Here is a 12,863-nt window from a genome sequence, read left to right on the forward strand (position 1 = left end):
TGTAATAAACCAAACAAAGCTCCACCTGAAGTGTATCTATAGTGGGGGAGCAACCCCGCCACCCGCGAGACCAGAGGCCGACACAGAAGAGCCCGGAACCCAGGCCACCAGCAACCCCACAGAGGGGAGACTGAGGAGGGAGGGGACCCACCGCCTGCGAGCCCCCCTCCCCCACTTGGGGGCACGTTACGGTTCGGGCCGTATTAACTGCCGAAGGAATGGCATAAATTGCGCCAAAATTACACGATTAATTCAAAATGGCCGACTTCCTGTTTTGTTTCGACCATGGCGCCATGAGACTTTTCTTTCAGTTGCGACATGATACAGGTGTGTACAGATTTTCGTGCATGTACGTCAAACCGTATTGTGGAGCTTGAGGCACAAAGTTTTCCGGGGGGCGCTGTTGAGCCATTTCGCCACGCCCATTAATGCATACCATTAAATATCACATTTTTCGCCATGCCGTTCTTGCTTGCAAAATTCAGTGACTTTTTGGGCACGTTTAGGGGGGCAAAAAGGCCCTAATTTCGTAGAAAGAAAGAAAGAAAGAAAGAAAGAAAGAAAGAAAGAAAGAAAGAAAGAAAGAAAGAAAGAAAGAAAGAAAGAAAGAAAGAAAGAAAGAAAGAAAGAAAGAAAGAAAGAAAGAAAATTCCTACAGATACAATAGGGCCTTTGCACTGAAGGTACTCGGCCCTAATAAATAAAGGCAAATGACTGAATGAATATCAAATAAAGCGATATAATTGTTTTTTTTTCTCCTTATCATATAATGTCAAAGATTAATGCATTTCATGTGTTTAATTATCTGCCTTACAATCTTAATTCTTTTTGCCTTTCAGTCCTGCAACACATTCCAAAAGTGTGTGTGTGTGTGTGTGTGTGTGTGTGTGTGTGTGTGTGTGTGTGTGTGTGTGTAATTGCTTATTGATCTTATTGGTTGATTTAATTGATTTATATGCAAAGAAAAGGCCTAATCTGTAATTCTTGTTGAGATTCTGACTCCCCTGATTCAAAAGTACAAATCCTTTATAGACAGTGGCTGCGTCCGAAATCCCATACTTCCACCCTAATGAGTAGCAAAAACAGTATGTGAGATTTTTTAGTGCGTCCGAAACAACTATCCATACTCATTCCAGAGAAATTTATTAGTATGGATTGATGGACACTAGCTAAGCAGAAACTTCTCACAATGCAATGCAGCGGTGTTTGATTGCTGAGCTGCGCAGATACTTATTATTATATATATTATATATTATATTATTATACTTTTAATTCATATGTATGATATTAAGTAGCCTATAATTATATAATATTATAATATTTGTATATAATCATATTATATAATGTCATCTTGTTTTCGGCCAGGATAAACGGGAAAGAGCGGAGCGGAGTGCTGCTACTGCTGCTGTGACAGGAAGTGCTGTGTGGCTCTGAGTAGTACCAAAGATTCTCTATGCAGTTTATTGAACGTCTCTGGTAGTACGTAGTAATTAATGCATACTACTGATATTTACTCAAAAGTGTGCCAAACTTAAGTATACTTTTTGAGTATACTGTTTAGTATTGCATTTCGGACGCACCGTTCCATTCTATCAATGTTGTTGTTTTTCAAGTGTTTAAATAAAAACTTTCCAAATCCACCTGTTGCTGGATTCAGAAGTGTTTTTGTGATGATCTGAAAGTGGACTGAGTTCTTGTGACTTCACGCTGGAATCTTCTCCTGCCTCTCTGCATCATTACATTACATTACATTATACATTGAGTTTCACGATTTTCTAGTTTCAGGTAACACTTGAACCAAACATTTACTAGAACAGTGTTGATTTTTTTTCTGAGGTTTTGTTGTTTTTCCTCCCTACTGGATCAACTTTCTGTCAGGAGCCATGCCGCGCCGAGAGGAAAGCCGCTCGCAGCTCCCCCCAGCCAGGGACTCCCCCGACAGAGACCGCCCCCCCAGGGCCGCCCGGCCCAGGAGGTGGTGGCACCTGCTGCCAGACCTGTGCCTGCTGCAGGTGTTCCGGTTCCTCCCGGACCGGGACTGCTACAGGGCGGCTCTGGTGTGCCGTCACTGGCACCAGGTGTTGCGCTCGCCCTGCCTCTGGACCAGCCGCCGGTTCCACTTCAGCGGCCGCCTCTCCCTGTACAGGCCGCCCGAATGCAGCGTGGGGGTGGGCTACGTGCGCAGCCTGGGGCGGTACCTGGAGCGGCTGGAGGTCTACTTGGACCCGCCCCGCATCCGGGCCACGGCACAGCGGCTGCAGAAAACCCTGTGCGGGCTGCTGGCCGAGCTCATCAGGTAAACAGGTGTCCTGTCAATCCATGCCACCCGTCGAGAACTGCCACTTTATGGTTCTGCGCATAGTCGATTTTCACAGTTTGATTGCCACGCCCATAATTTCTTGCATCCCATATGGAAAAGATATATAAAAAACGTATAAGAAGTTTACATCTCCTACAGTAGTAAATCTTTAGGCTTTATTGTGTGTCTTATAAGACTTATAAGTCCCATATGATATACTCTTGAAAGTGGCCTCTTTTGCATTCTTTTCATACAAGGTAATAAAAAGAATTAAGTATGAATCAAGTAAAAATAATGTATGTGGTCTATAAGGAAATTGAACAGCAAATTATGTTTTCCATACATGTTTCATATAATCTTTGTAGTTTTTAATGATATGTCAGTTTTGCTTTTCTTATATGGAAACATAACATTATATGCATGTTTTCTGTATGTAAAGTGTACACAATTTGCAAGGGAATTATGCTTTTTTTAATGTTTTATATAAGTTTGTTATATGTCATCTAATTAAAATGACTAAAACCAGTATAAAAAACCTATATGAGTATGTAGCATTACATATAAGTTTTTTGTATGTTATGGGATATAATGTGATCGTAAACTATATTTTATTTATATTTTTTCTACAATAATTCTTATATATTAGTCTATGAAACTTACAATAGCAGTATATAAAATACATACTTTTTTTTTTTGATAATAAGTATAAAATAATAAGAAAGAAACGTAAGGGCACACACTGAAGGGATATCCCTTCAGTGTGTGCCCTTACGTTTCTTTCTTGTTATTTTATACTTATTATCAATCCAAAAATAGTGATTACAAAATTGATAAATTGAGCTATAAGTATGCTGACATTAATCTTACAGTGGCAGTGAGTTGATTAGTATCTTACCTGAACTCATTAAGTGACGGGAGCATTATAGGATGTTACTGGACTATCAAGTTATGCTACCCCTGAAATATTGATTTAAAATTGATAATATGGGATGTTGAGTATTTGATCCTTCAAAATACACTACCCATGACATGAAATGCATTAATCTTTGACATTATATGATAAGGAGAAAAAAAAACAATTATATCACTTTATTTGATATTCATTCCGTCATTTGCCTTTATTTATTCGTTTTATTCTTATTCTTTCTTTCTTTATTTTCCTTCTGACGAAAGGAGGGCCTTTTTGCCCCCCTAAACATGCTCCAAAAGTCAACAAATTTTGCACGCAAGCCAGGCCTGGCGAAAAATTTGATATTTCATGGTGTGCATTAATGGGCGTGGCAAGATCGTTCAACAGCGTCCCCTAGAAAACTTTGTGCCTCAAGCGACAACCGGAAAGAACTGAAAGACCAGCTGAATGAAATACTGTCCACTCACCTCCCACATTTACCTCCGGGAATAGAATTTTTTGCCCGGGTCCACCGCTTTATTTGACCCAAATGATGATATCTCACATCTTCAGTTACTTTGGATGGGGGGTAAAAGTACTGTAAATACTTTATTAAGCCCTATTTGCGTGTTTTGGCAAGGAAAGGGGATTTGTGGAAGCCAAGAAGATCCTGAAGAGGAAGTTCCAGGTCAAGACTATTTGTCTTTTCAAAGAAAATACAACAAAAGACAACAAAAAACATAAAAAAAGGAATAAAATGAAATAGTATGAAAACAATTTGTTTTATTTATTCCAAAACTAAACAACGAGGGAGGAGCCGTGCTGATGGGCGTGTTTGTGTTTTACGGTTTGACGTACATGCACGAAAATCGGTACACACCTGTATCATGTCGCAACTTAAAGAAAAGTCTCTTAGCGCCATGGCCGAAACCGAACAGGAAGTCGGCCATTTTGAATTAATCATGTAATTTTGCCACAATTTATGCCATTCCTTCAGCAGTTAATGCGGCCCGCACCGTAACGTGCACCCAGTGTGTTATACATCAAAATGTGCGTCTCCATCCTGCGACGATGCGCATTACTTTTCTCAGTCAAAAGCGTTACCGTAGCGACGCTAAACGCCAAAAGGCGCGCCCCCCCTTCATCTGATTGGTCCATATTTGATAGTTCCTACTTTCTGCCATAACTTTTGAATGGGTTGTGATAAAGACATGTGGGTGGTGTCATCAAACTCGGTTTTGAGTACTTGAAAATAATTGGTGCAAATTAGCCCCCCCCCCTTCATCTGATTGGTCGATATCTGATAGTTCCTACTTTCTGACATAACTTTTGAACGGGTTGTGATAAAGACATGTGGGTGGTGTCATCGAACTCGGTTTTGAGTACTTGACCTTCATTGGCATGAATTAGCCCCGTCCCTTCTTCTGATTGGTCGATATTTGATAGATCCTATTTTCTGCCATAACTTTTAAATGGTATGACATACAGAGTCGTGGGTGGTGTCATCAGACTCGGTTTCGACTCCTTCACCTTAATTTGTGCAAATTAGCCTTGCCCCTTCTTCTGATTGGTCGATATGTGATAGTTCTGATTTTATGCAATAACTTTTGAATGGTTTGACATAAAGACTTGTGGGAAGTGTCATTGGACTCGGTTTTTAGTCCTTGAACATAATTGCTGCAAATTAGCCCTGCCCCTTCATCTGATTGGTCGATATCTGATAGTTCCTACTTTCTGCCATAACTTTTGAATGGTTTGATATAGAGAGTCGTGGCTGGTGTCATCCGCTAAATCTCCAGCCTTGAAGACATCTACATGCAAGTCATACAAGCGCTTCCACTGCAGCACGCCTGAACGTGCACAAGGGTGCGAGGGCCCGTTCAGCTTTAATTATTATTATTATTATTATTGCACAGTGGTTGATTACTCTGAGACTCTATGAGTGATGAGAGGTCATCAGAGCAACAGCTTGGGGGAAAAAAACCTGTTCTTTTAATACAAGCTTTTATTATATCATGCACAATATTTTGCAGCCGGAGGTACACCTCTCTCAAACCAGAGGTAAGAGAGAAATGCACCTAGTGGTCATCGATCCAGTCGTATTTATACCAGAAAGGGAGGTGTTCTGTACGTTATAGGTGCAGATGTTGAACCAGATCTGTAGAGACATCTGTGCGGAAAGAAACCTAAACATGTCACTCTTTCAGCCATATATTCTGCTTATTGTTTCTTACTTGAGATGTTAACTCAGCAAATATCTAAGATCACTAAAACGTTGAGAAAAAGTGAATGGAACCTATCAGTTTTAAAACATCTGTTTCTCTTCACCTAAAGAAGAACTCAGCTAAACAATCTAGTCATACAAACCAGGATGTCGTCTTGCGTTGAGAGCAACCACCAGTGTAGAATCTTATAGAAAACCCCATATGTTTAACAATTTCATAAAATCCTAACAATTTTGTGCCCGCAGAGTGAAAGCCCCTCTGCAGTCCTTCTCCCTGTTGAGGCTGGAGCTCGACCGTGCCTCGTGGGGGTCAGAGTGCAGAGACGCTGTGATCAACAGCCTCATCCAGTTATTCCTCAGTGGGCCCTCAAAACTCACCAGGATTTGCCTGGGCGGGATGCACAACAACATGGAGCAGGTAAAGGCAACATCAAACCCAACATCATGCATCAGGAGACACTCAGAGGTGCTTTATGGTGCATGAATTTCATTTCATTTATTCAGATCTCCATTAGCTGTGACCAGAGCAACAGCTATTCTTCCTGGAGTCCACCTCAATAACTGTATTTTATACAATGCAAAACATACACGTAGTCACATTAAGATGTTCCATTACAATGAACACATCAAACATAATCACAACCTTCCACAAACAACAGTCACTACAACCACAACACAACACTTAGAACTAAGTAGGATACAGCACAATACAATACAACACAACACAACGTAGGACCTAATGTAGTTCTAATTGACAGTATACTTGGAATATAAAGGTTCACATAATTCAACAATGGTCAGACCATGGCATTTATATATTTAATTTAGATGGTTGCATCAGCAAAATATCCGCTGAGAGATGGTTTTTCAGTAAACCTTTGAATCTTTTTTTGCTATTTTCTTGAATAACGTGCCCAGGGAGAGAGTTGCATTTAACCATGGCTCTGTATGTTTATTTTTACCTTAGTTAGTGTAAATCTGCCTTGAGTTATGCTCATGTTCATCAGAACTGAGAAATAAACATTTATACAATACGCCTGGCAATTTCGTCACTTAAATATTTCTAATAAAATTAAGCAATGAGGCAGTACATCTGTATTTGACCTTTAACCAGGACAAATAATGATGCATTGTATTGACATGAGTCCTATATGAACATTGAAGTGAACGGTGTGCTGCTTTGTTTTAAGCCATTTGTAATTTCTTTTTGTGTGATATGGTCAGAGGATCAATAGTCCAGCTGAGATAAAACTAGTGTTTTTATGACATTGTGTGTGAATAAATCTTTATCTATGAATTTGTTTGTTACGCTTGCTGTCAGACAAACTCTGTGCCTGAGCTCACATCTGGACGGGGCGAGACGCTGATCAGACACAAGACCAAACCAAAACAGTGAACAGGGCTTCAATGAGCTGGAAGTTTCAGTGTTTCCAGCTTTAATCATCAGAGTATCACAAATTATTGGGGAAATATGTCCCTCCACATTTTGTGTAAGATCTGGACTTCAAGGAGGAATCTTGATTGCAGATAATGGATGATGATATAAAACAAAATACATGGCAAGACTTCTCATATTTGAAGCAAATAAATATAATGGAGTCCAAAACAGGACTCTGAGGTTATTATTGGATGGTGAATTGTAAGGGCTTTTGTTAGCGGCCAAAACGTTGTGAACTGAAGTCATTTTGGGTTTATCTAGACAAAACAAGATCAATTTTACTTTTTCTGTGTACAAAAAGTCTTGTTTTCTTGGGCATTTCTGTCCAGTTACTGCTATCTTGTTATAAGTTTGTAAGTCAAAAACCGTTGACTCATAAACTATCAATGGATGTGAAAGGACGAGGCTTAATGGCCTCTGTTTCCAGATGTCGGTTGGAAGATATATTTGTGACAAAATAGGCAACAATACAGCCAGAAGGCATGAACTCTTAACTCTCATCATATGTTCCTGAACGTTTGTCGTCCAGGCTCAGGAGCTGCTGTCCACCCTGGTGCATCATCAGAATGGCCTCTCTCCTCACGGCGGTATCCTTTCCTTGGACCTGGTGGGATTCTTCTCCCCGTTGCTGGCCTTGAACCCAAACGCCAGCATCCCGCCCTTCCTGCAGGAGCTGCAGGGCCTCACCGACCTGGGCCTTAGTTACTCCTGTCTGACACAGGAAGTGCTGATGGTTCTCCGGCAGAGCCGCCGAGGACAACACCAGGGCTCCGGCAGAGATGGGAACGTCCTGCGAGCATTTTCAGTGTTATGCACTTACAATGAGCTGCATCGGGAGGTAAGCAGGGTGCAAAGTGATCAAACGTTACTTTTATTAACATTTTGATCAGAGGCCCAAGGCATTAGCAAACTAAGCAGCTGCTTAGGGCCCCGTGACCACTAGGGGGCCCCCCAAGAGTAAAAAAAAAAATATATATATATATATTTATATATATATATATTTACATAAATACACATATTGACGAGGTACTGTTTATCCAAGTTGAGTGATTTTAATTATAGTTCTAGTTTTTGTAGTACTTTGTTGTTACACTTAATCGTTGTTGCACATTGCTGTTGCAGTTTATTTAAAACCAAAAATAAAGTAGTTAATGTGTTTAGAGTAAATGGTTTATAAATGATCTATTTGATTATTTTGTTTCTTTTAGTAGGCCTACACTGTAGATGACACTCAGTATCACACTTAGTACTATATCACTTTAAATATTAAGTGTAAATCAACCCCAGGCCGCTCTTGTAGCTGAATTTGCTCCCATTTCAGATTAAAAACCATAGATGGGTAAAATCATGCCAGGCTGACAATAGGATGATGGAAACAACACTGCTGCAACTGTGCAGCTTTTTGACCTCTATTTATTTATCTATTTATATCTATCTATTGCTTCTCTGTGTGGCCAGAACGGGCAGTTGCTGACTTTGATAAATATAAATTGAAAGATTTTTCTGCAAGTTTGTTAATCTGTTGTCTGCTTCTTGGTCTTGGTCTTACAATCTAACTATTAATAATCCATATTATTGGCAGTAATAGAGGGCCCCAAAATCTAATTTTGCTTAGGGCCCCATGGAGGCTTGGGCCGGCCCTTATTTTGATTAAAACTGACAATTTAGTGTCTTAATGTTGCATTTTTGGACCACTTGTCTATCTATCTATATCTATAGAAAGGGATGAGACTGACTTTGCTTCCTCGTTCCTGGTAAACAGGTGGACAGAAGCTCGTGGGCAGCGTTGGCGTTGAGCTGCCCGGACCTCAGAGTCAACTTCTGCATGGAACAAGTCATCAACGAAGAGTGGCAGGCCTTTATCCTGGTGCCTGAGATTACTCTGCACAAATTTGAGATGACAGCTTTCTACTCCCCCGACGAACCCTGGAGTGCCAAGCCTCTGCTGCGTGACATCCTGCCTCAGCACAGACACAGTCTGCAGGTCAGGGAGCTGAGCAGCTGGCAGACGCAGCACGGCGCTGAACCAGAAACATGCTATATGAAGCTGTTGCCTCTATGTGTTTTAAAACATACACACTTTCACGTGTGTTTCAGCATCTGACTTTGGATCTGTGCAACTTCAGCGAATCCTTGGATGATGAGCTGCTAAATCTAGTGTGTGTGTGTGAGAATCTGGTGGATCTGAGGGTCTTTGCTGTCCTGGAAATAAACACTGTTGGGACGCTGCTGGAAATGAGGACGACTAAGAGGATTCTTCTCAACAAGATCGAGGTGGGAACAACACAGAGACGGTTTGTATCTGCTCCCACGCAGAGATCTAGCCAGCAAATGTGGTGATGCTCTCGGTCATTCTCAATTGCAGATTAGAATCTACTCACTGAGCGACAACTGGAAAGAACTGAAAGGCCAGCTGAAAGAAATACTGTCCACCCACCTCCCACATTTACCTCCGGGAATAAATTTTTTTGCTCGGGTCCACCGCTTTATTTGACCCAAATGATGATATCTCACATCTTCAGTTACTTTGGATGTGGGGGTAAAAGTACTGTAAATACTTTATTAAGCCCTATTTGTGTGTTTTGGCAAGGAAAAGGGATTTGTGGAAGCCAAGAAGATCCTGAAGAGGAAGTTCCAGGTCAAGACTATTTGTCTTTTCGAAGAAAATACAATAAAATTCAACAAAAAACATAAAAAAAAGGAATAAAATGAAATAGTATGAAAATAATTTGTTTTATTTACCGGTATTCCAAAACTAAACAACGAGGGAAGAGCCGTGCTGATGGGCATGTTTGTGTTTTACGGTTTGACGTACATGCACGAAAATCGGTACACACCTGTAACATGTCGTAACTAAAAGAAAAGTCTCTTGGCGCCATGGCCGAAACCAAACAGGAAGTCGGCCATTTTGAATTAATCGTGTAATTTTGGCGCAATTTATGCCATTTCTTCGGCCGTTAATGCGGCCCGAACCGTAACGTGCACCCAGGTGTGTTATACATCAAAATGTGCGTCTCCATCCTGCGACGATGCGCATTACTTTTCTCAGTCAAAAGCGTTACCGTGGCGACACTAGACGCCAAAAAGCGCACCCCCCCTTCCTCTGATTGATCCATATTTGATAGTTCCTACTTTCTGCCATAACTTTTGAATGGTTTCACATAGAGAGTCATGGGTGGTGTCATCGGACTCGGTTTTGAGTCCTTGACCACAATTGGTGCAAATTAGCCCTGCTCCTTCTTCTGATTGGTCGATATTTGATAGTTCCTATTTTCTGCAATAACTTTTGAATGGTTTGACATTAAGAGTCATGGGTGGTGTCATCGGACTTAATTTTCTAAAGTCCTTGAACTTTATTGGTGAAAGTTGCATGCGCAATGGCCCGTTCATCGCTGCTTGCAGCTTTAATTATTATTATTATTAATTATTATTATTATTGTTGTGTTTTTTTAGCTAAGAGACAACATTGAAAAATGCATTTTCACTTTCTACCTTGCACTTTGAAACCATGGAGGTGACGTCATGAAATGATTTCAAATCAGGGCTTTATTTTGCTGAGGAACATTGAAGGAAGGACATCAGATTTGACCAAAAGTGCCATTTATTGTGGTGCAAGTGCTGTCAGGTGTGACTGAAGCCTCGTTGATTTTCTCAAGCTTTCTGCTGCTATAACACCTTAGTGAACATAATGTTTTCATGCAAGGTGTTTCAAAGATGCTGGTGGTCTGGATCTTTTGGTTCTTTTGGACCAGAACAGACTTTTTTTTTTTCTTGTCATCCATGCTTGTATCGAGCCCCGTACTCGCTGGGTGAGTCAATTTTGGTACAAGTCCATGGATGTCTGCGCTGCACATGAAGCAAAACTGTAAAAATTTGGAATTTGACATTCATCGTGTGCAGCTTGATATGTTTCCTGAATTTCTGGGATCTTGTCCTCACTCTAGCCTTTGGCTTTCATCCTCAGTTATTTGTGTTTCATCTAAGAATTTATTTACAAAAAACTATTATTGACTAGAAAAATGTTTACCAATGCTTTTGAAAGGTGCCTTTTCCCCATGTTGTGAGAGATGCGTGAAATAATTGATTGAAAAAATGTTTACAAATGTTTTTGAAAGATGCCTTTTTCCCCATGTTTTGAGAGTTGTGTGAAATAATTATTGACTGAAAAGATGTTTACAAATGTTTTTCCAAGATGCCCTTTCCCCATGTTGAGAGAGATATGTGAAATAATTGATTTTAAAATATGTTTACTAATGTTTTTCCAAGATTCCTTTTACCTATGTTGAGAGAGATATGTGAAATAATTATTCACTGGAAAAATATTTACTAATATTTTTCCAAGATACCTTCTTTTTCATGTCGAGAGGAAGTGTGAAATGTGTTTCAGTGTGCTAATATGAATACATTTTGAAAGGAAATTCACTGTCAAGCTCTTTTATTGTCCTCCATGCACTGGAGGTTTTAAACTGGACTTCACTTTCAACAATGACCACACAGTTTTTCCTTGTTTTTTCTCCTTTATGTAACTCTGTTCAGGTTCAAATGTTACACAGGCAGGCAAGGTATTTGTTGTTGTCAAGCTTTAAACTTAGTGGAAAACCGGATGCTTTTCCAGGTCTTGCTGCACCAGTTTGTCAGCAGCAGCAATGTGGCTGCTGCTGTGTCATGCCGTCACTGAGTGAGATGTGTCTTTGAGTTCCTAATTAAAACCTTTTTCCCAGGTCTGTTGGTTGACTCTTATTAGGGAGGTGTAGCTGCTGCCGTGTCGAGGCCCCCACTTTTAACCCCTTCCTTTCCAGCCTGCATCTCCCAGTTTGACTTCACATTCACGTTTTACTGTTATTCATCTTAACACAGCAATTACGCAAGCTGACATGTGGCAGGTTGCATTTCTTCTAAAATTATTCGAGACATATTACAACATTAGTCATAAACATTACAGCTGCTGTACTTAAATGAAATTTTGTTTATTTCCAAATATATTACAGTATACACAATATTGTTCATTCCTATGAAACATTTTGGAGACTTGAAATCTAGATGATTTGTTAAAAGTATCAGCATCGGTGTTCTGTGCTGAAGATGATGGTTTAGGTGTCTGATTCTCCAGGGAAGTTGGGGTTGCTGAATGCAGGCTGCAACAGAAGGACGACATTGGTGTCAAACTAAACCAGCTTTCATCACCAACTGTAACAGACTTCCTAATAACTTACCTCATCAACCGTAGTGGTGGTTCTTCTTGGTAAACTGATGCTGCTCATTTTATATCCCCGCACGCTGAAGACGTAGTAAACCAGGCCAGCAATCAAGACACAGAAGATGATCACTCCGATAATGGCCCCGGCTATAACCCCTCCATCGGCTATAACCCCAAAAGAACAGTAATGTACAGGGCAGTTACTTACTGGAATAGACTTCAACAAAATCTTATTTCAATTAGTGGCAGAGTTGGCTTCAAGAGGAGACTAAGAAAGGAAGCAAAGAAAGTTTTATTCTGTTTAACTAACATTTTATATTGTACTGTAAAGGTTTTATAGAAATGTATATTTGTATTGTTGGACCCCAGGAAGAATAGTTGCTGCTGAGGCAGCAACTAATGGGGATCTGAAATAAATAAATAAAATCTTTGGAGAGACACAGCAGGGGTATAAAGATCTTTTTTTATTTTCTGATAGGTAGTGTTGGGTGATGAGCTAACGTCAGCAGCAAAGTAAGAAATATAACTAAACAAGCTTAATTATCCCAGGCAGTTATCAGAAGCTGTTCTCCATACACCGGAAAAAATGTAAAATAATGTCATGTTTGTGGTTTTATTTAAATGCATTTAGCCTGCAAAAGTTTTCTAACTAGCATTAAATTAAAGTGCAGCTCAAGATGATGGGAATTTCTTTGCTATTGGAAAGTAAACTATGGCATCCAAGGCAAATGGTCCCATCTGCACTACTTTAAGTTCTTAAGCTAAACTGCTGGCATCAGACGTGTCTTAAAAAGTGCGCTAGAGCAGTAGTATTCA

General features: G+C 40.1%; 2 protein-coding genes across 2 annotated transcripts in view; one reads left to right on the forward strand and one right to left on the reverse strand.

Annotated features, from left to right (window-relative positions):
- Positions 1 to 1,883: 1,883 nt before the first annotated feature.
- Positions 1,884 to 9,190, forward strand: LOC133454869 (F-box only protein 39-like). The gene is made up of 5 exons (XM_061733587.1): positions 1,884 to 2,296; positions 5,659 to 5,830; positions 7,380 to 7,688; positions 8,613 to 8,834; positions 8,948 to 9,190. Exons 1-5 carry the CDS (start codon positions 1,884 to 1,886, stop codon positions 9,188 to 9,190), a joined length of 1,359 nt encoding a protein of 452 aa, XP_061589571.1.
- Positions 9,191 to 11,796: 2,606 nt separating this feature from the next.
- LOC133454941 (macrophage mannose receptor 1) overlaps positions 11,797 to 12,863 on the reverse strand; it is a 35,211-nt gene continuing 34,144 nt past the window's right edge. Inside the window, exons 48-49 of the mRNA XM_061733685.1 lie at positions 12,064 to 12,212; positions 11,797 to 11,985 (exon numbers count right to left, since the gene is read on the reverse strand). Coding sequence (XP_061589669.1) covers positions 11,941 to 11,985; positions 12,064 to 12,212 — 194 coding nt within the window. The 3' untranslated portion in view covers positions 11,797 to 11,940. The remainder of the gene's footprint in view (positions 11,986 to 12,063; positions 12,213 to 12,863) is intronic.

Source organism: Cololabis saira, chromosome 11 (assembly GCF_033807715.1).
Source record: "Cololabis saira isolate AMF1-May2022 chromosome 11, fColSai1.1, whole genome shotgun sequence".
NCBI classification, from domain to species: domain Eukaryota; kingdom Metazoa; phylum Chordata; class Actinopteri; order Beloniformes; family Belonidae; genus Cololabis; species Cololabis saira.